Here is a 27,645-nt window from a genome sequence, read left to right as displayed (position 1 = left end):
GTAGCATTTTCCCACTCTGATACCACTTAATTTCATATTAACTACCTTTTCTGTTTCTGTAACAAACCATGATCTTAATTGTGAGGAATACAAGGCAAGAACAAAATAGAAATATGTAATTGTCTTTCTTCTTACTGGTAACTATCCGTAATTACTGGTAATTACCATAGTTATTACCATGTTATTACCCACTTATTCCGAGCTGTAATGTACAGTTAGGTTATATGAATCATCAAACTAGGCAGGATCCTGCTAAGCTCCTGTCATCGCTATGCTCAATAGGTTCAATTATCTTTAGCACACTTCATCTACTAATCGTTAAGCTTCTCCCACATGACTCAATGTACTCTCTGCCACCTTAATAACTCATAAAGTTGTGGGACACAAAGTCGTAGGAGAAAAGGAGGAGGAGCAGGAGGTGTGACATTTTTGTGGCGGTGTCCTGATAATACCCATAGCATGTGCCAGCTTCAACTCTGTCCCCAGAATTGGCATTTATGAGTCACCTGTTTTGCAGAGGTAGATCTCAGGGGCTCAAACACCCACTGACACACACACATGCGCACACACGCACGCACACACGCACACACACACACACACACACACACACACACACACACACACACACACACACACACACACACACACACACACACACACACACACACTGGGCCCCACTTTTTTCTTCCCATGAGGCCACAGGGCAGTATTTACAGTTGAGGCACTGGAGCAGTAATAACCTTTCTCAAGGACAAGAGCAGCATGCTACCAAGGTCTTAGATGTATTCAGAGTCCATCTAAGAGGCGCACAACAAACAGAAACCCAAGGGGACTCACATGATATGTGTGAAGCTTGTATTTTGGGCACCCACTCTGACTGACATCAGTATTCACTCATACTGTGTTCCTCGTCCATGTAATCACAGCTCACATGTCATCTCACCCTTAAATCATAGTATCAATCAAAATTGTTTCCTTCTATGTCATGTTTTTAAAAATCTCATGCTGTCTGTCTTTCATATCTTCTAATTGCAGCGTCCCTCAGGATTGCTTGAAGGGACAAGCATGAAAGTAACAGACATGGTTTTATCACAGTCACAAGACATTTAAAGCAGATTGCTCTGGCCTGTGTTCTATGTTTCATCACAGAGCCCACTATGACTTCCCTCAGGGTTGGTTGAGTGGTCAATATGGTTGAACATTGTAGTGACCCTGAAAATAGGGTAGGACTTTTATCGTCCTATATTACAACATTGTGTATATGAAACTACAGCATGCATAACTAGTAGTCCCAAGTGGTCTGAACCACTCCTGAATATCAGTCAGCTGAAACTAGCAAGACACCCCCAGGATCAGCTCCCCAACCTGCACTGCCCTTGAGAGATGGTACACACCCTCTTCTGGAGGGCTGGCACCTCTCAGTCAATGGGGGTCTATCTGCTGTACATATTAAGCAGCCTCCCCCCCCCCGCCTGCCTCCCTCCTGCACCTCCTGCGGCCTGGCACAGTATGACTCACCGTGCACACTCATAACAGACAGATGGTCATTACGTACAGTGCTTTTGCAAAAGGTCTGCAATCATTTTCATGAAGCCCTTGGGTGTTGTAGCTCACCAAAGGCATGTGATGAAAAAAAGGAGAGAGAGACGGGTCACAACAAAGCCCCCCCACCCCCCACTCTGCCATCCCCCAGTGGTCTACTGGTGATCATGATGATCACATCCTTATTTGATGTATCAACCTGTGAGTCTGTGTTGATGGCAGCCCTGGCCAGAGTATTTCTCTCATTCTCACTGAGGGGGCTTCTTACCATCCTTGAAAACTGGCAGACCTGTGTAGATACACTGACCATACCTGAAAACTAAGGAGGTGGCAGCGCATGTGGAAACTTCACAATGATAGGAAAGAGAGAGAGTGTGTAAGAGGGAGAGTGAGAGCTTACCTTAGCTGACTTTTTAACTTAGCAGTCTGGAAGTGGGGGAGATTGTTGAAGTTGTGCTTCTATAATTGTCTAATTAAGTGAAATCGTTGTTACCCATTTTCTCCCTAAATGACAGTAATTGTATTCTAAATATACTGTCTAAGGGGGAGAGGAATTGCAGCTGTAATTGACTTGAGTGCTGACAAATGCACCTGACATTTGAATAGCAAAGTCAAGGTTTTTATTGCAGCTTGGGAACAAAAGATCCCAATTGAGATGTAATTAAAAGAGTGAGACCCTAATGGTTTAATAACTGTGTGTTGAGTTCCCTGGTATTTTGTGCCCTTGTTAATTTATGAGTATCTTTATTGAAGACTGGATGAAAAAGTTTTGACAGATGCTGGCATGAAAGAGGGTGGGGTGGGGTGGGGTGGGGGGAGGATTTAAGAGACATTGTTTTCTTGCTTTAATGCTCTTGTTAAATGGAGTGCATGATCAAGTGCCAGACTTGGCCCCTATCATAAATCAAACATGCCACTGCATTAAGGATAGATCTCCGCCTGATCATAATAAATTCAAGTCTATCCTCTGTGACAGGGACAAATACTCACACATATCCAAGGTATCACTTTCCTTTTTAATCTGCTGAAATTAATATAATAACCACACATTTGAAGGCATTTATAGAACCCCACATGGTGGCTGACTGTTGTAAGAGAAATTCAATCACACCATTAATGACGAGTAACATCACTAATATCCATTAATAAGTTCCATTGTGAACCCTCCACACCACTCACTCCTGCATACATGAGTTCAGACAAAAATACTTGAGCTCCAGCGCTCTAAATTGCAGCTTGTAACATCTTGTGAGTGTGAGCTGAGTCCCCTCTCACTCAGTCAGTGGAGTGTGAATGTCTTAAAGTAAAAAATGGTCTGTAGCGTGCACAGTGTGAGGGAAAGACTGGGAGCCCATGAATCACATCTACATAACTGCATCTCCCACTGACAGCTCCAAACGGGCTCTGGCAGAGCACTGCAGATGTTGGGGGGAGAGAGAGATGTTGAAGGAGGAGATGGAGGGGGGAGAGAGAGATGTTGAAGGAGGAGATGGAGGGGGGAGAGAGAGATGCTTAATTGCAGTTTGATGATTAGAGGTGTCTCAGAGTAAACATCTCACCCCCAGACACCGAGAAGGGGATGGATCCCCTGCCTCCTACATTGCTGGCTACCAGAGGACAGATAGCAAACACAAGTATTCTGGGACAAAATACTAGGCCTAATATACTGCTGTGGTTTTACAATGTCAGCCTCCAATAATATTCTGCTACGTGGTGAGGTAATGCTATTTGACTTCCGCTACCTTTCACTCTTGCGACACTTTTTTGCATTTATACTGTAGCATCTGATCTCCTTGGAATTCAATTAATGTTCACAATCAATTTTGCCACAGTAGCTCAAATGTTATTAGGACAATCCATCTGTTCATGCATGGCCCTAGTCTGCTTGCTTATTATGAACAGCTCATAATCTTCTCATGGATACAGAGACTACATCTCATTAAAGACCATGGCATCATAATGGCTTTTGTTAAAATCTTCATTGGGGTGAGAGAAGCTCCGATTTCTCAGACAGACCATTAGACACACAATAATGTCTCATCGCATGGTATCCAGCGGCTTGTCTGCCCACCTTTTCTCACGACGTCACACTGGGAACAACAGGCTACGGCTGAAGGTTAAAATGTGCCCTGATTCTCCTAGAACAGTGTATGCTGAGGGAAGAAGAAAAAAAACAAGTGAATTCTATTGAAAGTGAAAAGCGTCTGGGAATCTGAGACGATGCATTTGCCCCAGTCCAAATGTATTCATTTTATGTGTCTGTTTGGGCAGACAATTATTTTTTTGTGCCAGTGCTGCAGTTATCTCTCTCACCAATGTGTTCTGTTTTGCCTACACCAGGGTGCCTCTAAGGTTATGCCATTTGAAGAATGTTCCTATTCAAACATGTTTTGTAGCCAATAACACTTGACTTGAAAATATACACAATAGTATGAGGATAATTAGGACAGCAAGGACAGCCATAGAATTTGGACCTGAATTACAGTAGCTTTCAATACATTACTGGTAAACGATTATTTCTGTCTATGTCTGACAATGACAATAAGACATTCAATGGACATCACATGGTGATGAGGTTGGTCAAGGGTACAACCTTGCTTGATAAAGAAACATCATTTATTCCTCCTGACAGTCTTGCCTTATAATGAGCCTGAGCACAATCATTGCACACTGTATTGTCCTACATACAATTAAGAGAAAGATCATCTTATAAAGGAGGAGAACTAGGAAAGCTCTGGAGGTCATCTGCAGTCATAAAGTGCCATCTATTGGCAGAGAGTAGAATGATTCAATCATGACCTGCTTCAGTGTGGAAAACTGCTGCACTGCAACAGGACTTTCAGTCTCTCGTGATCCCCGTAGTCTCAGTAACTCGATAATACTCGATGCACTCCCCTTCCTTTGCTCAGAGTGGTGGCAGAGATGGTGTTGAAAGGAACATTGTGGTTCATCTCTCATCCCCTCAGATAGACACCTGGCCCTCTGAAGCCTGGCCATAATATAGACTTATTAGAGACACACAGATGAGATCCACACATATGAACCATTCTGCTTTACTTCCACTGTACTGTAATTAGAATATGAGAGCGATGGTGAAGTTTGTGCAGAGGGGATATCGTACGAGTCATGGATACTACTTTATGTATGATACTGTAACATGTGTACCTACAGTATGTGGGACCAATAATATGTTTCTGTTTTTTTCCCTCTCTCTGCTGTCAATCATGTTGTACATACTATACAGGGGGAGAAGGGCGATTCTGGAGTCAAAGGAGAAAATGGAGAAACAGGAGATCCTGTATGTACAGTACGCTATTTCCCAAAGCCCTAGTTCTTGATGTGACATTTACAGTGCCTGTCATTAACCATGACCTGCTCCTACAGGGTCATCCAGGTGAGGACGGGGCCAGCGGGATGAAAGGAGCTAAGGTGAGTCATACATGCCAAATATCACCCAAGCATGCCTGTGTGTGTGTGTGTGTGTGTGTGTGTGTGTGTGTGTGTGTGTGTGTGTGTGTGTGTGTGTGTGTGTGTGTGTGTGCGTGAGCACGTGTGTGTGTGTGTGTGTGTGTGTGTGTGTGTGTGTGTGTGTGTGTGTGTGTGTGTGTGTGTGTGTGTGTGTGTGTGTGTGTGTGTGAGAGAGAGAGAGAGAGAGAGAGAAGAGAGAAAGAGTTAGGCAGTGGTATATGCTATACAACCAAAGCTATGTAATAAATTCTAATTCACAGAGGGTGAGGTTGTTTTACCAGTCTCATTCCTAATCTCATTCATGATCTACTTATCTGTCAAGCGTTCACTTAAGTCATCTGGCACTAATTGAAAGATCCACTTAAGACACAGTATTTCATCATTGCAAACTGTCTCTATCTCTGGTTTAACCCACTAAAGTATATCAGTGCATCTACCCCCCTAATGTAATCAGCTGAAACAAGTTGTCATTAAGAAAATACTGTAAATAGATTCTGAATGCTACTGTTTGGTGTGAATCATTGATGGCAGACATTACAAAAGCAGATGAAATTTGCTATCAAGCATTCTGCATTGTGTGTGTGTGTGTGTGTGTGTGTGTGTGTGTGTGTGTGTGTGTGTGTGTGTGTGTGTGTGTGTGTGTTGTGTTGTGTGTTGATACATTTCATTGGCTTTACAGGAAAAGATAGGAACATGTGCTTTTGTGGGAATGTTTTGGTTTGTTTTAAAACACCAAACAAAGTAATTTAGATTTTAATATGGCTGCCCTTTTACTTGAAAGGGGAAAGTTGGTTGTTTCATGTTTATTTTGGTGTATTCTCTATCCAGGGTGAAGAAGGCCCCAGAGGACCCCCCGGTCCTGTGAGTAGAGTGCTGTTTGTTCATGACATTAAATAACATGATATTATATTTAAGGATTTTAAAGTTGTATGCCTCCTCTTTGACCATAGAATATGGCCACCCAAAAACAATTGATAAATAGGGCAGGACTTTTGCTCCAATCTCTCTTACCTATACGTTATACTTCCCACTAACAGATCATTTTGGCAATAAAGTATTTAATTCTCTTACACTGCAGAAGCTAGGGTTCAGACCATTACCCTCCTTCCATTTCTGTTTATTAGTGCAGGGGAGGAGCAGTGGGCGTATGGGCATGCATGGCTGACAACCCACCTATCGCCCTTGACCATAGACAGAAGAGTACAACCACAAGCAGAAAGCTATACGAAACATGATCAAGAAACAAAGCTTTACATAGTTTTACAATGATAGGGCAGATCTTTATAAAAGTCACTGGTTATAGATACATTTTCATTGTATTTTTGTCATAGACACCAAGGCAGAGCAGTCACACTTCCTTCCTGTGCTCTGATTGCGGTTGCTTTTTACATGCTATCGCCTGCTAATAATGTCATTAGTGCTGGATTAGTATTTGTATCTCTGGTGGAGAGGAGTCCCAGACACAGCAAGCAGCCCAGCAGAGAGCTCTGATCTCTTTACACACAGTTATGTCATTGCATCAAGGCATATTTAAAACATGAAGGTTGTGTCATGTGACAGGGAGGAGCTTGGGGAGGGTGAGAGGGCATAATGTGTCTAGTTGGAAGAGGGCTGGGATGGGAACAGGTGCACTGTGATTGGCCAACCAGATTACTACTCAGTGGACTGTAAAATATACCTGGGCACAGTGGGGCTCTCTTGCAGTAGAGAGTTAACAATCAGCCGTGGCCATGCCAGTGATCTGCAGTGAGGCAATCACACTCAACAGGGATGTTGTGGACCTGACAATGATGATTAGCCAAATCAGGGCCTTGCTCTCTGGTGGATGGCGGTAACAAGCACTCATCTCTGGTTGTAGTGATTTCAGACTTAATGCTGCTCAGATAGTTGATGTTTCAACTCCCTTGCAATAAAGCATCCCCACCTTTGACTGTTGATTAAACACACTCATTTTGCCAAGAGGCAATATAACTTCAGAGCCAGCTGCTTCCCGGGCATACATTAGATTCAATCAGTTCTGTAAGGTTGTTTCATACTTAAAGAGCCAGAATCAATAAGATATCTTATTCTGTCTTCCTCTTTTTGCTCCAGGTGATGACAGCTCATGGACTGAGACACCTCTCTGGCACTGTAAGCATAAACCTCTGTGTTTAATGTCTTAAGCTTTATTCACTCTTAATAGGAGTGGTCACTTTGTTTTCTGATGTAAGTTATGACAGTTATTCTTATCAAGATTCCGCAATTGAAAATTATCTTGTGTTTTCCTCACTGTATGAGGGTGAAGCAGGAGAGAAGGGCCAGAAGGGTGAGATGGGAGATCAGGTAAAGTAACAGTGCTCATGGGGTTTTACTGTACATTTCAAAACAACCAGATAAGACAAAGACTAACATATTGAAATTCACTGCACAAAGAAACAAAAATGTATGTTGTTTCACAGCTGTGAGCCTAACAAGTTTGGTGTTCTTTGGCATATGACACCTGTCACTTTACTGAGAATATTTTTAGTGAATTGAGAACAATGAGACAGTGCCTGCTGTTTGAATCTGAGTGTGATTTGGTTTCTGTGTGTTCTGTGGACACGGTGTGCACAGTGGACTGATACCAGTCTCAGCAGGCGCTGTCTAAACAGATGCATCTTTAACAGGCAGTCGCTGAATGAATGCAACCAGTAACATTATTGACCAAAACAAATAAGAAAGGACTGTTTTTTCGAACAGACGAAATTTAAAAGCATTATGAATCCAAAGAAGGGTAAAAAGTACTGTGCTACACGGAACAGTGGGCAACAACAACAGCGAATGAATGCCATTTAGAGGAAATGCAATAGCTTTCACAGATAGACAGTAAAGTTATGAACAAATTGTTTTGTTATGCATTCCTCTTTTTCATAACCTTTGTAGTACAGAGAATACATGATCAAAAAGGATGACAAACTTGCATCTGTTATACTTTTTCCAGGGTGAAAGGGGAATTCATGGACTGCATGGATTCAAGGTAACCAAATATAGTAGATAAGTCTTCAAACAGAAATGGGAGTATGTCCTTCCAGAGTAGCTTGAATATACAGTACATGGCAAGTGAATACAATCCCAATCAAACATGTGAGATAAATAATATTTGCTATAATAAAATGTGAGAAAGGTAAGAATACACTACTGTACATGAAGCATCAATTACACATCCAGAAGCAATGAACATGATGTAACAGATACATAAAGCGTCATACAAATTAGATATTTGACATAACATCCACTATTGCATGTGTAGCAGATGCCAGTTACAGTTCATTATCACTAGAATAGCATTGCACAGTGACATTGCCAACCTGAGAACTAATTCAACAGCCGTTGTTATTTCATTGGTGGGTTTGTGATTTATTTTTATGTACATGTTTATATCGGATTTTAGTCTGATGTGTCATAAAGCTTTGATAATACTCAATGTAGCTGTTTTACACATTTTGTGTTATGAATATGCTGTACAGTAATTGCTTTATATAGGGAGTTAGATGGAAATTACTCTGTGCCGTATTTTTCCTTACCTCCCTTAAAGTTAAATAGTAAATTGATTTTTCTCGGGTCCCACTCAATAGTTAACGTGCCGGTGTAATTGTGGAGAAAAACACATCTCAGGTTTAATAATCTCTCTCTCTCTCTCTCTCTCTCTCTCTCTCTCTCTCTCTCTCTCTCTCTCTCTCTCTCTCTCTCTCTCTCTCTTTCTCTCTTTCTCTCCCTCTCCCACTCATTCCTTTCATTACTGGGTTGAAGGGAGGCATAGGACTTCCAGGTCCAAAGGGAGTGCCAGGCCCAGAGGTAAGTACTCTCAAAGCTATTCCAAAATCGAAATATGCCACATTATTTCTGTATGGCTAATGGAGTGAAAGACACCCGTTGAACATTTAGTTTAAGTCGCTCTAGTTTCAGATGTTGTCCATGACACTGATAACACTGTGTACAACTGTCATGATGTCTTTGGCATACTTTTAAATTCCAATCCCTTTGTGACTAAAAGGGCCTTAACAGTAGGTCTTAACTGAGCTGTGCAGATGGTAGCTCTGTGAGGGACTCTCAGAATCAAAGGGTGATTGCTCTGGCTGCAGTTAGCCAGGCCACCATTTGACTGTACTGATCAAAAGGTACACTGCAATATGTTTTGATTTCAGCAATTTTTACAGTAGGCTAAAACTAAACTTTCTCCAAAGAGAAACCTTTTTTCGCTAAAAGGAAAAATTGCCCGGGGTAGTTGTGTTAAATAGCAGCTACAGTGTACAATTGTCATGATGATTTTGGCATGCCTTCAAACTCCAACCGCTTGGTGACTGAAAGGGCCTTAACAGCAGGCCTTAACTGACCTGTGCAGATGGTAGCTCTGTGAGGGACTCTCAGAATCAAAGGGTAATTGCTCTGGCTGCAGTTAGCCAGGTCACCATTTGACTCTACTGATCACAAAGTACTGAAAGCAAACACTATATGCCCCTTGTCTTCTCCCAGGGTAAAGATGGCCCACCTGGCTCCATCGGTCTCACAGGGATCCCAGGAGAGTCAGTAAGTACAATCTCTCCACCTTCCAGCTGCAAGTCTCCCCCTTGCCTCCTCTCATCTCCCTATCTGTCACCTTGCTGTCTCTTCTGTTTCCCCGACTTCACTCGCCAAAATGAAAGAAGGAAATAAACAGATAAACCTGTAAAGAGAGAGAGGGAGGTAGAGGAAAGCAAAGTCCTGAATTGTTACACAGACGATCAGTAATCAGTAAATTTCAGAATTAATTAGTGGATAGAGGCAGATCTGAGCGCTTTATGTGTGAGGATCGGAGGCAGAGGCCCAATCTGTTCTCAGCACCTGCTTCTCGTAATGAGCATCTGTCTTTATTCAAAAGCAGGGAGGGAAAAGAGGCATTTCATAAATTCTGGCTAAGGGAAATGATGTTGGAACACGTTGGCCTGCTGAAGCGGTGAGGAGGAGGAGATAAATGAAGGCCTGGTGATAGATGTCTCTCTCTTTTCTCTACTATTTACAGGGCTCGCCAGGAGAACCTGGGGTACCTGGGAGAGACGGCCTGAAAGGAGAGAAGGTAGACTTCAAATCAACTTTTCACCTTTTAAAGAACAATGTTCAGCAATGATGTCTCTTCACAGGTTGAGGACGTTGAAAACTCAAGGAGATACCTTTCACATTCTTACTGTGCATGCATCTTCACTCATAACTGCTGTCATGTCAGGTTCTATAGTAACTTTGGTTTTAATGTTTGACTTTTATCACTGTAAGTTACAGGAGAATATGCTTTGTAGTAGGACAGGCACAGAGCACTTTGCAGAGAGGTGATAAAAGTACTGTAAGATAAAGTAATGTACTGTTTGATGAAGTTCACAGCAGCCCCTCTTAGTGAAGTTACTCAGCTACATGGCAGGGGAAGATACACCTGCCATGACTGTCCTTCAACTTCCTGCAGCTTTTTACATCCTCCCTCCGTTCTTCAACCACTCCTGCATCCTCTGTGCAATCACGTTGCAAGGATGGTGCTATTCAATCCATATGGTGTTCCACACAGTACAGTATATGTGAGTCAATTATGTTTTAGCCCTATTGACTCTGTAACACTCCTACAGTATGTCTGCTGGTGTACAGTTTGGGCCGTGTACAGTCTGCATGGTGAGCCCTGCTCTCAGCCATAACTCATAGCCCCCTCTGATAAGGCTGAAACAGATACAGAGACCAGACAGATGGTAAAACACTTGCTGCTCCCATAGACCCAGCCTTTAACCCTGTTGTTGTGTGAAATGATTCCGGGTGAGTGGCAGCTGCCCCGGTTTTTACCCTTCTGACACCCCCTGCCTCCCCCCTGCGTGTCTGTGTCACTCAGAGCCCTCCACCCCGTAGAGATGACAGGGCCGATCTGTCACTGGTGGGGGCCCTGGGCAGCGGGACCTCTGAGTCACAGCTGTCTCTCTGTTTTCTAGGGTGATTCTGGTGGAGTGATGGGTCCACAGGGCCTGCCCGGACCCAAGGGAGAGCCCGCAGTGCCTGGACCTGGAAATCCGGTGCGTACTAGATAGAGAGGGCACCCTTGTATCCCTTTATCTGGCTTTGGCCTTGGAGCTATGGCATCAGTGTTTACTGTGTCTTGATTCTACACCACAATCAGACAGCCGTTATCCCCATATATGTTGACTGTATCATAACTATTGACTTGTACATAACTGCTTTGTTCAAATTTAGCACAAACCACACAGTATGGTGTATTTTTCAGGTTGTTGAATATACAGAATGTTTCACACAGTCAGTCTACACACACACACACACACACACACACACACACACACACACACACACACACTACAAGTTGTAAACAGCTGGGACAGCAACAAGCATGTTGACAGAAACAGTGTCCCTTAGCTGCCCTGACATCATGGAGAGGCAATGCTATTAAGTAATCCACCATTCAATAACACCAGCCTGGATAATGGCCTATCCACCCACATTTTGGGGCTTAAAGCTGTCGAGGCACTCTGTTTTATGGGCCAGGCTTTGCATATAGAAGTGTTCATTACAGCCTCACCTACCACCACCAGAGATCAGCAACACAGGGTGCAGTCTTGGTTGATGGTGCTTTGCACCATGCAAGCTGTGATGACAGATCATCAGCAATTGCTCTCTGGCTAGAGCAATCATGTTTGTTTGTACATGGAAGTGCTAAACTGCACATTAAGCATGACAGCGGAACTACTCATCAAGCCGGAGCTAATGTGTTCAGTTGAGCAGAGTAAAAAGGAAAAGGTTGAATGCAAATAGGCTCAGGCAGAAGTATTTAAAACCTCTTTCAACTGTGCTAGCTCTGTGAAGGAAAGTGTGGAAATGGGTGCAGTGGGCAGGAGGAGGCCAGGATGCCAGGTGTACAGCTGGGCCGTGGGCGTCCTGCTCTCCTGTTCACTCTCTCAGATATATCTGCTCCATGGCCACCACAACAGGGCACAGGATTCTCATCCCCTGAGCTCTGACTGGAGGGAGGCGTTCAGAGAGAGGGAAAGAGAAACCATTAAAATTGCTCCCAGAAAGAATGGCTTTCTGAAAAATGGATGTCTGAAAAATGGCTCTCTGAAGTAGTACTCTTTCCAAAATGGAAGGAAATTTGGACAGTATCACCCATATCATGGCAACAGCCAGTCAGATTTGAAACATACCCTGTTGCACTTCGACTGATGAACATCAACGCTTGATTGCTGTTACATTGAGTGTGTATAATGATTTTAGAGGATAATGTCACTTCTCTGGCCTCACTACATGGGCTTTAGCATCCCAAATCATCACTTGTATTGTCTGCCTGGCCTGCACACTAACTCTAGGTGGTCAAACAATCACTGTAGAAATTGTTTTCATTACTTTTTCTGCACTCAATTGCAATTTCCCCAAATAATTTAATTTGTTTGTGAGTGTGAGTGGAGACTGAGAGCTTGTAGAATGTAGCATAACTGAACATACACCTATGGATGTCAATCCATTACAGGTAATTAGTCTGTGTTTCCTCCTCTCATTGTTACCTCACATATTGCAAATGTATTTGCTCTTCAAACATTTTCATGGAAGGAAGGGTACTGTAACTTTCTCTCTAAAACTGCTGCATTAGCTGGAGGCAAACTTTTGGACAAGCTAATTTACATTGTGCAGTGCAGGAATTACTTGTAGCACTAATACATGCTGACCACAGAAATCAATTTCCCATCAGAGGTGTACAGTAAATAATGCTTACAGTATCCCCAATCCCAATCAAGGCTTTTCTGTGTGGCATGGCATTATTGGTCTCACTTCACATAGAAAATATTACACATTTTGTAAAGAGTATAGAACAGCTTGTGATGCAATGCCTGCATTCAGACTGTTTGAACTGTGGGTTGTGGTTCAGAGAGATTCAATATTCTCATTTAAGAGCTGTGTTTTTGACTGAACCTCGTTCTCAAAGTGAATTGCTGATGTACTGTATGTAGTCTGGGTTGTGAGTAGGGTTGCAAAATCTGGGTAATTTATGGGAAATGGGAGGTTTTTTGCACACTGAATGTATTTGTCTCTTTCTGTATTTTAACTTCACTTAACTTTACTTTTTGAGCTGTAATTGACTAAGATTGTAACAATAAGAAAGAAGTAACATTGACCTTGTACATTGTTACAAATGATCCATTCAATAACAGAATTTATACAACGGGTTGATGAAAAGAAGCTTTGTGATTGGCCAAGAGGCATTCGAAGCCGCAGTAGATTTGTGTATAATGTTCCCATGACAACGTTTCTAGTTTTGGGAACTATATTTCTCAGTGCAGGGCAGAAACCAGCACAATGTATCACAGAATCAGTAAATCAGAAATAAATAATTGTTTTCTTCTCGCAATTTTCGGATTTGTTGTGTAACCGTTAATATATATATATATATATATTGGGTAAATCAGGAAGGAATATTTGGAACTATTTGAAGTCTCCAGTAATTTCATTGGCGTCACTCTTCTAATATACCACTCTGGGGTGGACTTGGTCTAAAGGAGATCCTGTATAATACTATACTTTAATAATTGTTAAAACAAGAAAAATAACTTTTATTAAGTTGGTTTATTAATAACTTTTATTTATTAAGAAAATGTATCTGATGTATCTAAGTCAAATATCATCACCCCCCCCCTCCCCCCCCAAAAAGGAAAGGTCAAAGGGTCACCGTTGCTGTTCTATATTTATAAATTAACTAGAAATATACACTCACCGGTCACTTTATTAGGTACACCTGTTCAACTGCTCGTTAACGCAAATATCTTATCAGCCAATCACATGGCAGCAACTCAATGCATTTAGGCATGTAGACATGCTCAAGACAACCTGCTGAAGTTCAAACCGAGCATCAGAATGGGGAAGAAAGGTGATTTAAGTGACTTTGAACGTGGCATGGTTGTTGGTACCAGACGGGCTGGTCTGAGTATTTCAGAAACTGCTGATCTACTGGGATTTTCACGCACAACCATCTCTAGGGTTTACAGAGAATGGTCCGAAAAAGAGAAAATATCCAGTAAGCGGCAGTTCTCTGGGCGAAAATGCCTTGTTGATGCCAGAGGTCAGAGGAGAATGGCCAGACTGGTTCGACATGATAGAAAGGCAACTGTAACTCAAATAACCATTCGTTATAACCAAGGTATGCAGAAGACCTTCTCTGAACACACAACACGTCGAACCTTGAAGCAAATGGGCTACAGCAGCAGAAGACCACACTGGGTGCCACTCCTGTCAGCTAAGAACAGGAAACTGAGGCTACAATTTGCACAGGCTCACCAAAATTGGACAATAGAAAATTGGAAAAACGTTGCCTGATCTGATGAGTCAAGGACAACAGTGGGTGGCAAGGACAATGGACAAGGACAATGGTGGGTGGCACACAGCAATATGTTAGCACTTTATCCATACCACATGGAGCGACATCAGGCGACAGCTTTAAGAGAACAGCAACATCATCCAATTAAGGAACAGTGTCTCCCTACTGGAGGTGGAGCTCACCGAGCTGAAGGAGCAGCTTCCTACCCTCCTCACCCCAAACACAGACACAGAGCTCCTCAGGGACCAGCTCAGCCAAACACCAGCTGAAATCTTCAGTCCAGCTGAGACAAGAGGCAGGGAGCCTGCAGTAGGACAAGTACACCCTGACTAGAGAGCTGAAGGAGGTCAAGCATGCTATGATGAGGCAGTTCACCAAGGTGAGGGAGGAGCTCTCTGGGAGGAGCTCTCTGCTGTCAAGAGGAAGCTGCTTCACAGAGACCAGGCCATGGAGAGTCTGAGGCAACAGATACAGCCCCACAGCTCCTCAGACACCCCCCCACACTGACCCCCGTAAAACCCAGAATGACACAGAAGTGGCTATCCCGATTGATTCAAATGATAAATTCATCAGGGAAGACAAACTTTTTTCAAACTTTGCCATAAGGTCTAAAAAATCTGGTGCCCAAAAACCCAGTCCTCTCTCAACCTGACTTTGGCACACCAGGCCATATCATCATTCATACAGCTACCAACGACCTGCGAATGGACCAGGAAATGGTGGACAGGGTTGCAGAGAAGGCCTCAAAGACCTTCCCAAACTCCAAAATCACAATCTCCACTCTGCTACTATGCACTGATTTCCACCCTCTTACCATCCAGACAGTCCATTCAGAAATCTTCAGAGGGTGTGCCCTCCTGCCAAATGTACACCTGGCACATCACCCCAACATTGCACCTTTATGACCACGTGCATCTGAGTAGACAGACAAGCCCTAGGAAGCCCTAGGAACCCCCGCCGGACATCACCCCAGCACGATGACTCACCGCTCCCCTGCAACACATACAACATACATACAACACAAGAGAATCGCATCTACCAGACAGGATCACACTTGGTTCACTACCGCAGGGCAGACCATCACAGGGCAGACTTCCACCCCAACTATGGTGGTCAGAGGAGAATGGCCAGAGGTCAGAGGAGAATGGCCAGACTGGTTTGAGATGATAGAAAGGCAACAGTAACTCAAATAACCACTCGTTACAACAAAGTATGCAGAAGGTATGCAGAAGACCATCTCTGAATGCACAACACGTTGAACCTTGAAGCAGATGGGCTACAGCAGCAGAAGACCACACCGGGTGCCACTCCTGTCAGCTAAGAACAGGAAACTGAGGCTACAATTCGCACGGGCTCACCAAAATTGGACAATAGAAGATTGGAAAAACATTGCCTGGTCTGATGAGTCTCGATTTCTGCTGCGACATTCAGATGGTAGGGTCAGAATTTGGCGTAAACAACATGAAAGCATGGATCCATCCTGCCTTGTATCAACGGTTCAGGCTGGTGGTGGTGTAATGGTGTGGGGGATAGTTTCTTGGCACACTTTGGGCCCCTTAGTACCAAGTGAGCATCGTTTAAACGCCACAGCCTACCTGAGTATTGTTGCTGACCATGTCCATCCCTTTATGACCACAGTGTACCCATCTTCTGATGGCTACATCCAGCAGGATAACACGCCATGTCACAAAGCTCACATCATCTCAAGCTGGTTTCTTGAACATGACAATGAGTTCACTGTACTCCAATGGCCTCCACAGTCACCAGATCTCAATCCAATAGAGCACCTTTGGGATGTGGTGGAACGGGAGATTTGCATCATGGATGTGCAGCCGACAAATCTGCAGCAACTGCATGATGCTATCATGTCAATATGGACCAAAATCTCTGAGGAATGTTTCCAGCACATTGTTGAATCTATGCCACAAATAATTAAGGCAGTTCTGAAGGTAAAAGAGGGTCCAACCCGGTACTAGCAAGCTATACCTAATAAAGTGGCCGGTGAGTGTATATTTTTAATCTATTATCTCTGGTGCTATCCCCAATTCACCATTTAGTAAGTAAATTTTTTTTAAAACATAGTGCCCCTATGTCAGGGCTCCAAACATATTGGAAACAATTATATAATGTCCAAATAAAGTACTCATGTTTAGTATTTGATTGACAATTCTTTTCCTGCAATAACTGCCTGAAGTGTGTGACCCATTGACCCCACCAGACACTGGATATATTCTCTGGTGACGCTCTGCCAAGCTGTAGTGCATCTTCATCTTCAGTTTGTCAGTTTGTTTTGAGGTGAAGAACTTTCTGCTTTTTGGCCCTGAAAAACGTCCTAGTTGCTTTGGCAGTATGTTTGGGGTCATTGTCTTACTGTACGATGAAGCGCCATCCAATGAATTTAGAGGCATTTGCTTGTACTCGAGCAGACAAGATGTTTCTGTACACTGCTGTCAGCAGTAACACCATCAATTAAGACATGTTTCACAGATGAGGTGGTATGCTGTAAATGTTGGGCAGATCTCCAAACTTTTCCTCTTGCTATCACACAAAACCGTTTTCCAGACCTCTGCACGCATTCACACCTACCTCCTGGAGAGTGTTCTAGAATCAATACTAGACATTGACAGCTCTCTTATGCTTGCACAAATGATGTGACGGAGCACACCTGACTAATCAGAAACACCTGTCAAGCCACTTTTCCAATACTTTTGGTGGTGTTCCAATACTATGTATAAAAAGGGTTAAAAAAGTAATTTCTAAATCCAAACTGTTGGAGAATAGAGCTAAAAGAACACAACTTCCTCTTTCCCATATTTATTCAGGGCACTGTATTGCTATTCCCGCCATAATTGGCCAGAGGTCCAGTCTACTTTTATTGTCCTACAGAAAGCATTTCTTGAACTGAAACAGGTACTTAACGCTGAAAAAAACCAAGTATATACTATTTTCCAAATCACAGAAAAAGTATTTATGCATACTGTATGTGCCGCCATTGAGCATGTCCCCGCTTATAAATACCTGGGCATTCAGTTTGACAAAGAGTCGACGTTTAGAAAACATACAGAGGAGCTTGTTAAAAAGCTAACATTTAAGGTGGGCTTGTGAAATTGTATTTATATTGTGGACAGCGTGCACCTGCAAAAGAGGCATTGGTTTCAGTGTGTTTCCCCTGTATAAATAAATATATATATTAGTAATTAGCCTGTGGACACTACTGGTGCAGGATGAAGGCCAAATGGCCAATAACATAATTCCTTTTGCAGTAGTTTTAATTTTCTTTGTCGCCTTGTTTTTATTTCTCTCACTCGCTCGCAGTAGTCCCACGTGTGCTTTTATTTTTGATTCACAGCTTCAATCCACTTAACACTTTGGTTAAATCATTACCTAGTATAGACACTCTTTAACTTTATTCAACATGATAGGCCAGGTATGGACAGCTGAAAGTGATTTCTCTCCCTCACTTGCCTGTGGTTTGAATGCAAACTTTCGGCAAGGATCTGTAATTCTCTAAATAGCCTATGTCATGTCATTTCCACCAAGTCAAAACACAACATGATGTGCCCCTATGTGCTTTTTTTTTTTTTTTAATTCCCAGGCCCATGTTTCCAGAAATTTTCTGGAAATTTACTGGAAACGTTCCACCCCTTTGCAACCCTAGTTTTGAGAATCATTTTGATCACAGTTTTCCTTCTGTTCTGCAGGGTGAGGGTGCGACAGGACCCAGAGGATCACGAGGGCCAAAGGTAGGAGAACAGGGCTGAAGCAGCAAACCACCATCTGCAGTATTCTCCACATAGATTAGTGATATTCCCTGTAGCAATTATCTACTTTTGAAACATCTCATGAACTGCTCTACCCATACACTGAATTAACCCCTTTCACTGATATGATGTCAGTGTTCTGTCAGACTGGTAATGTTAGGCACCTGCTCCTATAGTTTAACCTCTCATTCTACCCTTGTTGTTTTGTCAGGGTGAGAGGGGTGTTCCTGGGGTACCAGGAGACCCTGGGGAGAAAGGCGAACTGGGTGTTGAAGGACCCATGGTGAGTACAGTGGCATATTTATTGTGGTCCATATTAGTCTAGAATGAGAGATACAAATGCCTATTGCTGTGGCGGCATTGACACACTTCAGGCCAGGGAGAGACCGAATGAGTAAAGTATTCGTAAGGCACTCCGACAAACCTTGATGTGGTAATCTGTGTCTTTGGTCGACCGTTGTGATAGGGCGCCACAAGTTTGGCTGAGAAAGGCTGCTTCCAAGTAGACTGAATAGTCTCAAGGCATTCACTGAGGATATGTAAACACTGATCCACGGATGGGGTCCAGGTGGCACGGTGGGCAGACTTTGTGTAAGTCATGTTTTCTGTGAGAGAAAACAGGAGACAGAGTGGTAATGAGGGAAGTTGACACACACTCTACGCCTTAGCGAGGGCAACAATTCCAGTAGAGGCAACCTAACGCTCCAGGAGAATCCTAGGATTCTCAGTAAACAGTTACGTTACAACTGAGAACAACTAAGAATACGATATTAAATTGAATACTAAGAACTACAATACACTTCGGACAGTCATAGAGTGAAGAGTGGTGATAGGCGGGGCTATCTCTTGCAAGCATCACCGGCTTTGTTGAATAGGGGTCTTCAGCGAAAGGTACACAAGAGTGCGTGTCCCATAGTGAGGGGTCTAACCAAGTCGACTGAAAGAGAACTGTGTGGTTGAGTTTGCTTTGGTTTGCGAAATTCATGGTTGTTGAATAGCATGCAATCAATTGATTGAAGGATGCCTAAGACTACACAATTTCATTATTGGATTATATGTGCTGGAGACGTGTTGGTGTTAACAACATATGTGATGTGTTATTAGGGCCCCAAGGGACCCAGAGGGGAGCCAGGGATTGAGGTATGTGGAAAGATAGCACTCTCAAGATTTACACAAAAACCTGCATTCATTGTCCATTTATTTGATTCCAGTGATATTGTAGTATACTGTATATTCGATCATTGAATAAACGGTACATTCTCGTATTTCAGAGTTCTGTTTGAAGGTTAATTTGAATGTATTTAGAGTTGGGGTATAAAGTAATTTGGTTGTGTTTCGGTATGTATTCCAGGGCTTTCGTGGACCTCCAGGTTTTTCAGGCCCTGCCGGAGTCCCAGGGAGAGAGGTGAGTGGGATCAATCCTTCCTTCTTCTTCTTCTTCTTCTTCTCTTCTCTGCTTTACTTCCCTGCCTGGCTCACTCCTCCGCTCTCTCGCAGCAGCAGACACAGAGACATCAGCAGATAAAAGAGAAAGCATATTCTGAAGGAATGTTGTCTTCCCCCCCTGCATGAGGAAGTGCAGTGTGTCACAGTTCCTGGACATGTCCCCACAAACGGGATGAGTGTCAAAGCACAGGCTAAGGGGTGCAGCGCCGCATGTCTCCTCAGTGTCATGGCTGGGTGATAGCTGGGGGTATCATTAGCTCTTCTCTTCTGTCTCTCTTTATAGGGCTCCCCTGGTCGAGAAGGCCCCCCAGGCCCTCCCGGACCCCCAGGTGAACCAGTAAGTAAGCAGCTCATCTCTGTTATATTGCTGGAGGATCACACAGTGCAGTTGGTGGTGTTAGAACCATTAGGCCATATAAGGCTAATGCCTGTCTTGCAACTACAGACAACCACTATTTTGAAGTTTACTGAAAGCACAGGAGATTATTTAATGTGTTGAGAGAGTAGAATAGAATCATATGGTTCTAACAATGACCTGAAAGCAGAATATAACTTAAACATCAATTAAATTTAATGTCATGTATGGTTATCACATTTACAATGTTTCTCTTCAACAGACTGCCCTGCCTATTGTTGGAGAAATGGGTGCTTTACTCAAGGTATTTTTTCCTCTGAGAGTATCACATGTAATAAAACACAATTTAGTGAGGTTTGATAGCTGTGCTGAAAGGCAGCAACACATACTACATACACCATGCATAATGCACTCATTGACATTCCCATTATAGGGATTTGGGGTATTTGATTATCGTTATAATAATAAAGAGTAATTTAACCATTCAGAGTCCAGGATCTGGCATTTGCAGAAAATGTTATTTTCGAAGGAATAAGAAGAAAAGGTCTAGTTTGATACACACACCATTGGATAATATATTAGATGATTATGTATAGCTATTACTGTCATTATTGGACATCATAGCAACAGTGACTACAAGAGAGGAAACGGCATATAAAGTCATGCTTGGTACTGTACACAATTATCCACCTTGGATTTACTTTTGCACTTTACTTTTGAACCGACTGAATATATCAGTTACTAGATATTACTAGCAAAAGCTCTAGAGTGCCTCCATCAGGATACTGGGGAGAACTGTGTTTAGAAAAGGTAAAAGAAATGTACTTGATATTAATTCCTCAAATCGCTCAAGAATGCCAATGTAAAGCATTTCCCGATTTACCCATCTTATTTTTCCTGATGCTTGTTCACTTTTCAACCTTGTAGCAAGGTCTAGGGAGACATTGCATTTTATCCATCTCCACTCTGGCATAATGAAATAAATAAGAGTTCAAAAGAAGGTTTTGTTGGCGGAGATGACAACATCCAGCCATTTGTACGCAGACTGACTATTAATAGAGAATATCCTATCTACTGTACCTTCAACACTCTGCTGCAACGATTCACCAGAGAAATGTAAGGGGAAAGATGGGCACATATGTATTTAGAAGAAATACCAGTATTTGGTTTTATTGCTTGGAGACGCCTTGATTCACTGAGCTTGGTGATGAAAGGAGAAGTAGAGAGAAGAGAGGAGTCAGAGGGGGTCACATCCTCTGTGGGTGCAGACACAATTGCTTGATGGGAATCTGCTTAAATGGAGGACTTGAAGCATGACAGTCTCAGAAAGGGCATTTTTATTCCACCAGACAAAAAGGAAGCTCACTTAAATGACAAATGTTTCCAGCCTCTTAGCTGTTCAAAGGCTCTATGGCTTTTTACAATAAGGCTTTACATGAGCCAACTTGATGACTAAGATTACTTCCCAAGATGAGCAATTAACATTTTTTGTTAAAAGGAAAAATCCTTCCTATCTCGAAGATACATAAAATAATCTCCCATTACTTATCTTTATAGAAGGCCTATTTGCCACCCGCCCTAGTAGTCATGTATAATTTGCTAAATGTCTGTAGAACAGAGGAAGACTGAGGATCTTCTTTATGTATTTCTTTAGTACATCACTGTTCAGTGAGTTCAGTTACACTCTACACTCTACATCCCTCCTCAGATTCAGCTAATGTGCTTGCACATTGATACTTCTACTAGCACACCTACAGTAGGTGACCTAGAGAGAATTTGCACGAAATGTGAAATAGCACACAGCTACCCCAATAATACCCCAGGATTTGAAACCTTTCATTATGCTGCTTTAATGTTCTCAAACCTCAAAAGAGAGAGCAGATGAGGTTCTGCTTAATAATTACAATGGACATGTTCCACACTCATAATTTGCATACATACCTTATAGCTCTGCTTATGCTGTAAATGGCTCATAGTGAGTGCATTGTAGGTACTACTAATCTCTAATTGGATGGGAGATGATGATATTTGAGGTTCTCCTCAGTCCGCACTAAATATCAGAGTCATTGAGTTTGACAGAGTTCACTTATTCACCTAGATGAGACCCGCACTCAGTGGGATCACATTACTTCAGCCTTGCTTACAGAACCATTTGGAGGACATTTTGTGTCAGCCACTGTCTTGTCCTCCACCCAGGGGATGTGAAATAACAAAGGTAGCAAATGCGCTGCCCTGACTCATTTATGAAATCTTATCCATGTCACCACTTATGCCTCTTGCCCCTCTGTGCGTTGCCAGAACGCCTGCAGTGTCTGCCAGACAAGAGTGCCAGGGCTGCCCGGGCAGAAGGGCGAGAAGGGATCCCCCGGAGCGCATGGGATGGAAGGCATGGAGGGAGAGAAGGTACTGTAGGAGTCTCACACAATGTTCTCACTTCAATTTGGGCCAGACATTGATGTTACCATTTATCTTGCTATTATATATTTGTTTTGTAAAACATTGTTTTTCAACAGTGTTTATGTGTGTTTGTGTGTGTATGTGTGTGTGCGCGTGTGTGTGTGTGTGTGTGTGTGTGTGTGTGTGTGTGTGTGTGTTTATCGATTCTAAACAGGGGGATCAAGGTGTGCGAGGTCCTTTTGGTAATCCAGGAAAAGAGGGTCCAAAGGTAAACAAATACATGATAGTACTGATGATCCTACTCTACACATACTATTTACTATAGATCTAACATTACTTTTTAAGAAGTGAATTTCATTCTTTTCAACATTGTCAAAGTGAATTAGAGAAGATAATAGCCAGAATGTTAGTAGCCTGTTTTATGGCTGAGGATAATATTTATTGTCAAGGTTATTAGTAAGACTCATTTTCTCAATTGAATTTCGGTGGAATATTTATTTTCATCACACTAATAGCTGTGGTTGTCTATGGAATCGTAACCCAGTCAAAATCTATTTCTGTGTGTATCAGAGATGCCGGCTGCAAAAGCAGTTGCCATGGATGCAGTGTTATGTGTGCTTATTAAAGAGCGCCTTCAGAAAGTATTCAGACCCCTTCACTTTTTAAAATGGATTAAATTAAAATAATTTGCCATCAATCCACACACAATACCCCAGAATGACAAAGCAAAAACACGTTTTAAATTTATTCAAATTGAAATACAGAAATACCTCATGTTCATAAGTATTCAGACCCTTTGCTATGACACTCTTAAAATAAGCTAAAATGCAAAAGAATGTCATCAACAAATCACTCAATAAGTTGAATTGAGTCCATCTTTATGCAAGGATAATAGTTAATGTCATTTTGGAATAAATATCTTTGTTTTTATTGGGTCTCTGATTTGCATAGGAATCAATTACACACTGTGTGGATCAGGTTGTCATTACAAACTGAGCAAATGCAGAGGAACGAAACTGCTCAGGAATGCGACCCTGAGGCCCGGGGAGACGTACAAAAATCTACAAAGTTGAATGGTTGAGAGGAAAAAGCACAGTCGATGGGACATCATCTCAGTCACTCTACAAAATGTGTCTAAAACCAAGTGGCCAAAAAGAATCCCTTAATGGAAAATAATCTCATATCCATAATTGTGTTTGCAACAATGAATTCAAGTGATACAGCAAAGAAAGTGGCTAGAAATGTGTTTATTTGGTTTTACTACAAAACATTAAGTTTGGTGCAAATCCAGCACATTGCAGTTTCCATACCATCTCTCATGTGAAGAATAGTGGTAGCTGCATTAAGTTATGGGTATGTTTGTCACCGGCAGGGACTGGGGAGTTTGTCAGGATCAAGAGAAAATTATGAAATTTGCTGAGTTGGTAGTGACATCCTAATCTACACAGTGTATAATTGATTCCTATACAAATCAGAGACCCTATAAAAACAAAGATATTAATTCCAAAATTACATGAACTATTATCCTTGCATTAAGGTGGACTCAATTCAACTTATTGAGTGATTTGTTGATGACATTTTTGCATTTTAGCTTATTTTAAGAGTATAATAGCAAAGGGTCTGAATAGTTATGAACATGAGGTATTTCTGTATTTCAATTTGAATAAATTTAGAGAAATTTCAGAAAACGTGTTTTCGTTTGTCAGTCTGGGGGATTGTGTGTGGATTGATGGCAAATTCTTTTAATTTAATCCATTTTAAATTGAGTCTATAACACAACAAAATGTGGAAAAAGTGAAGGGGTCAGAATACTTTCCGAAGGCACTGTATGTGTGTGTGTAGTAAAATGTACCATAAGAAACAATCTGCTGTTGATTCAAAGCCATTAAATGTTCATTTGGAAAACTTACTGTATCAAGGTTACACTGAGTTCACAAGCAAAGGCATGAAACTTTGATGCAGAATGAAGCTCACTTTGACTGTTTTATGACTGCTCTAGGGAGTGAAAGGAGAGAGAGGATTCCCTGGCCCCATAGGAGACAAAGGCGATGAGGTGGGGAACGTTCCTCTGAACCCAAACATTACTGATACTGTATGATGCCTACAGTACTCCCTGCAGTCCCTGTACATGTATACTCCATGTTATTGTTTAATGTCCTAATGTATATCGATACATTGTTTAAGTTGATACATCATAGTAAATTATGTATTTTTTATGTATTCTAATTCTTATGATCTCTCCAAGGGTTCTCCTGGAGTCCCAGGATTCCCAGGTGCAACAGGTCGTACTGGTGCCCCTGTAAGGAAATCCACCTGACTTCTAATCATTCCTAGTTGCATTGCATGTGTGGTGCCATGCTACTAATACTTTTCATGATGAAATGCTGACATTTCACTCACACTGGTTTCCTTGTGTTAAATCTCTCCCTCAATCATTTTCTGTTGTGTTTTCCATGAAGGTCAAAGTTAATTGTTGGACTTGGTTTTATTCACAGGGTGTCATGGGGAGACCTGGACCAATGGGACATGGAGCAAAAGGAGAGAGAGTAAGCTATGTTCTTATTAAATGTGTCGCGTTGACACACGTGTGTATGTACTATACTGTATGCATGCATACAGTTAGGTCCTGAAATATTTGGACGGTGACACAATTTTCATAATTGTGGCTCTGTACGCCACCACAATGGATTTGAAATGAAACAATCGAGATGCAATTGAAGTGCAGACTTTCAGCTTTAATTCAAGGGGTTGAACAAAAATATTGTATGAAACATTTAGGAATTGCAACCATTTTTATACACAGTCCCCTATTTTCAGGGGCTCAAATGTAATTGGACAAATTAACATAATCATGAATAAAATGTTCATTTTTAATACTTTGTCGAGAATCCTTTGCAGGCAATAACTGCCTGAAGTCTGGAACCCATGGACATCACCAAATGCTGAGTTTCCTCCTTTGTGATGCTTTGCCAGGCCTTTACTGCAGCTGTCTTCAGTTGTTGTTTGTTCGTGGGTCTTTCTGCCTTTAGTTTTGTCTTCAGCAAGTGAAATACATGCTCGATCGGGTTGAGATCAGGTGATTGACTAGGCTATTGCAGAATATATACACTTTTTTGCCTTAAAAAACTCCTGGGTTGCTTTCGCAGTATATTTTGGGTCATTGTCCATCTGTACTGTGAAGCGCTGTCCAATCAACTTTGCTGAATTTGGCTGAATCTGAACAGACAGTATATCCCTAAACAATTCATCCGGCTGCTTCTGTCCTCTGTCACATCATCAATAAACACTAGTGACCCAGTGCTATTGGAAGCCATGCATGCCCATGCCATCACACTGCCTCCACTGTGTTTTATAGATGATGTGGTATGATTTGGATCATGAGCCATTCCAAGCCTTCTCCATACTTTTTTCTTCCCATCATTCTGGCACAGGTTGATCTTAGTTTCATCTGTCCAAAGAATGCTGTTCCAGAACTGGGCTGGCTTTTTTAGATGTTTTTTGGCAAAGTCTAATCTGGCCTTTCTATTCTTGAGGCTTATGAATGGTTTGCACCTTGTGGTGAACCCTCTGCATTTGCTCTTGTGAAGTCTTCTCTTTATGGTAAACTTGGATAATGACATGCCTACCCTCTAGAGAGTGTTCTTCACTTGGCTGGATGTTGTGAAGGGGGTTTTCTTTACCATGTGAAGGATCCTGCGATCATCCATCACTGTTGTCTTCCGTGGACGTCCTGGCCTTTTTGTGTTGCCGAGCTCACCAGTGCGTTATTTTTTTTTCTGAATGTACCAAACTGTTGATTTGACCACTCCTAATATTGCTGATGGATGGAATCTGATGGATTTTTGGGGTTTTTGCAGCCTAAAGATGGCCTGTTTCACTTGCATTGAGAGCTCCTTTGACCACATGTTGTGAGTTCACAGCAAACGCTTCCAAATGCAAATGCCACACTTGGAATCAACTCAGACCTTTTACCTGCTTATTTGATAAAGAAATAACAAAGGAATAGCCTACACCTGTCCATGAAACAGCTTTTGAGTCAATTGTCCAATTACTTTTGGTCCCTTGAAAAAGAGGGGGCTACATATAAAAGAGCTGTAATTCCTAAACCCTTCCTTCAATTTTGAGGAATTCAAATTAAAGCTGAGAGTCTGCACTTTCAGCCCATGTTCATATATAACTGTAACTTGAATATGTTTTTAGTAAACAGCTAAAATAACAAAAAATTGTGTCAGTCCAAATATATATGGACCTAACTGTATATTCTATATCTTTTTGTGTTCTATACATAGTTATTCAGTATGTAGGCCTACTATATGCATATGTCTTGTTGTGGTCTATACATAGACTGATGTGCGTACAGGACCATGATTCATTCATAAAGCCATGAACATGAACCCTAATATGCTCAAAGCTCTACTGACACAGTATTTTCATGAAAACAAAAATACTGGCTTATTACTAATGACTTATTTATTGATCACAGGGAACATAAATAATGTGGTACTTTATGTGAAAGGCATGCATGTTTTGTGAAAAGCAAAGATGGATTTACGTTTTGCTGTGGAGAGAAATAAGTACTGTAGCATGTTGAATGCCAATTCAACAGTGCCAGAATTTCATTCCTCTGAAATACTTCTATTATAACATTACATTATCAATCATGTAAGGTAAGGCCATTTTCACCATTATGTCCAACATGGAGTGATCTTACTTGTATGAAAATATGCTTCCCCCATATAGCATGGTCTTTTCCCTGTGTGTTTCCCACAGGGGAGTGAAGGCGCTGCAGGCAGACCAGGGCTACCAGGCCCCCCTGTAAGTTCTCCTCAGGGTGACTCACCACCAAGTGTTAGATGGCACATATCATCTATGACTCATAAAATACACACTGAGAACTCATTTAAAGTTAACTCATCAAAGTCATTTGCAAGTGTTCTGAAATGACACATTTCTTATACAGACCACTGTAGTCTACATGTTTTTCTGTTTTAGGAAATGTTACAAACTCGGTCTTATGACTCATTCTGTTTGAGCAAATGGAAAACTTCACAACATTAAAACTCTCAGCTCTGCTCAATCTCTATGGCTTTTATCTCCATCAGACAAGGGTTTTTGTTTATTTTGAATCATAATATATCTTAATGATTTTTATTGTAACTTCAAAGCACAGATCAAGCAAAGCTTAGGGCCACAGCCTTCATTCAAAACCTCATATGTGTATATGAAAATCAATACGCTTAGTTTTGCTCAGTCTTGCAGTATTTAGAATTGCTGGACATCAAACACATGCTGGAGATCTGATGAAATGAGTACAGACACAGTAAGATTGTGGAACC

General features: G+C 41.9%; 1 protein-coding gene across 1 annotated transcript in view; it reads left to right on the top strand.

Moving 5' to 3' along the window:
* The window catches only part of LOC310822225 (uncharacterized protein), a gene marked incomplete at its 3' end in the record, with an annotated part of 110,243 nt that overhangs the window by 62,688 nt on the left and 19,910 nt on the right, over positions 1-27,645 (top strand). The window contains exons 18-37 of the mRNA XM_083694574.1: positions 4,927-4,971; positions 5,839-5,871; positions 7,102-7,140; positions 7,288-7,332; positions 8,779-8,823; positions 9,502-9,555; positions 10,028-10,081; positions 10,968-11,048; positions 18,052-18,093; positions 18,323-18,394; positions 19,216-19,251; positions 19,463-19,516; positions 19,841-19,894; positions 20,175-20,216; positions 22,211-22,315; positions 22,524-22,577; positions 24,309-24,362; positions 24,555-24,608; positions 24,805-24,855; positions 27,080-27,124. Coding sequence (XP_083550700.1) covers positions 4,927-4,971; positions 5,839-5,871; positions 7,102-7,140; positions 7,288-7,332; positions 8,779-8,823; positions 9,502-9,555; positions 10,028-10,081; positions 10,968-11,048; positions 18,052-18,093; positions 18,323-18,394; positions 19,216-19,251; positions 19,463-19,516; positions 19,841-19,894; positions 20,175-20,216; positions 22,211-22,315; positions 22,524-22,577; positions 24,309-24,362; positions 24,555-24,608; positions 24,805-24,855; positions 27,080-27,124 — 1,059 coding nt within the window. The remainder of the gene's footprint in view (positions 1-4,926; positions 4,972-5,838; positions 5,872-7,101; positions 7,141-7,287; positions 7,333-8,778; positions 8,824-9,501; positions 9,556-10,027; positions 10,082-10,967; positions 11,049-18,051; positions 18,094-18,322; positions 18,395-19,215; positions 19,252-19,462; positions 19,517-19,840; positions 19,895-20,174; positions 20,217-22,210; positions 22,316-22,523; positions 22,578-24,308; positions 24,363-24,554; positions 24,609-24,804; positions 24,856-27,079; positions 27,125-27,645) is intronic.

Source organism: Argentina silus, assembly GCF_951799395.1.
Source record: "Argentina silus genome assembly, chromosome: X".
In the NCBI taxonomy this organism is placed as follows: domain Eukaryota; kingdom Metazoa; phylum Chordata; class Actinopteri; order Argentiniformes; family Argentinidae; genus Argentina; species Argentina silus.
The sequence above is the reverse complement of the archived record's forward strand: the minus strand, read 5'-3'. Positions and strand labels throughout refer to the sequence as shown.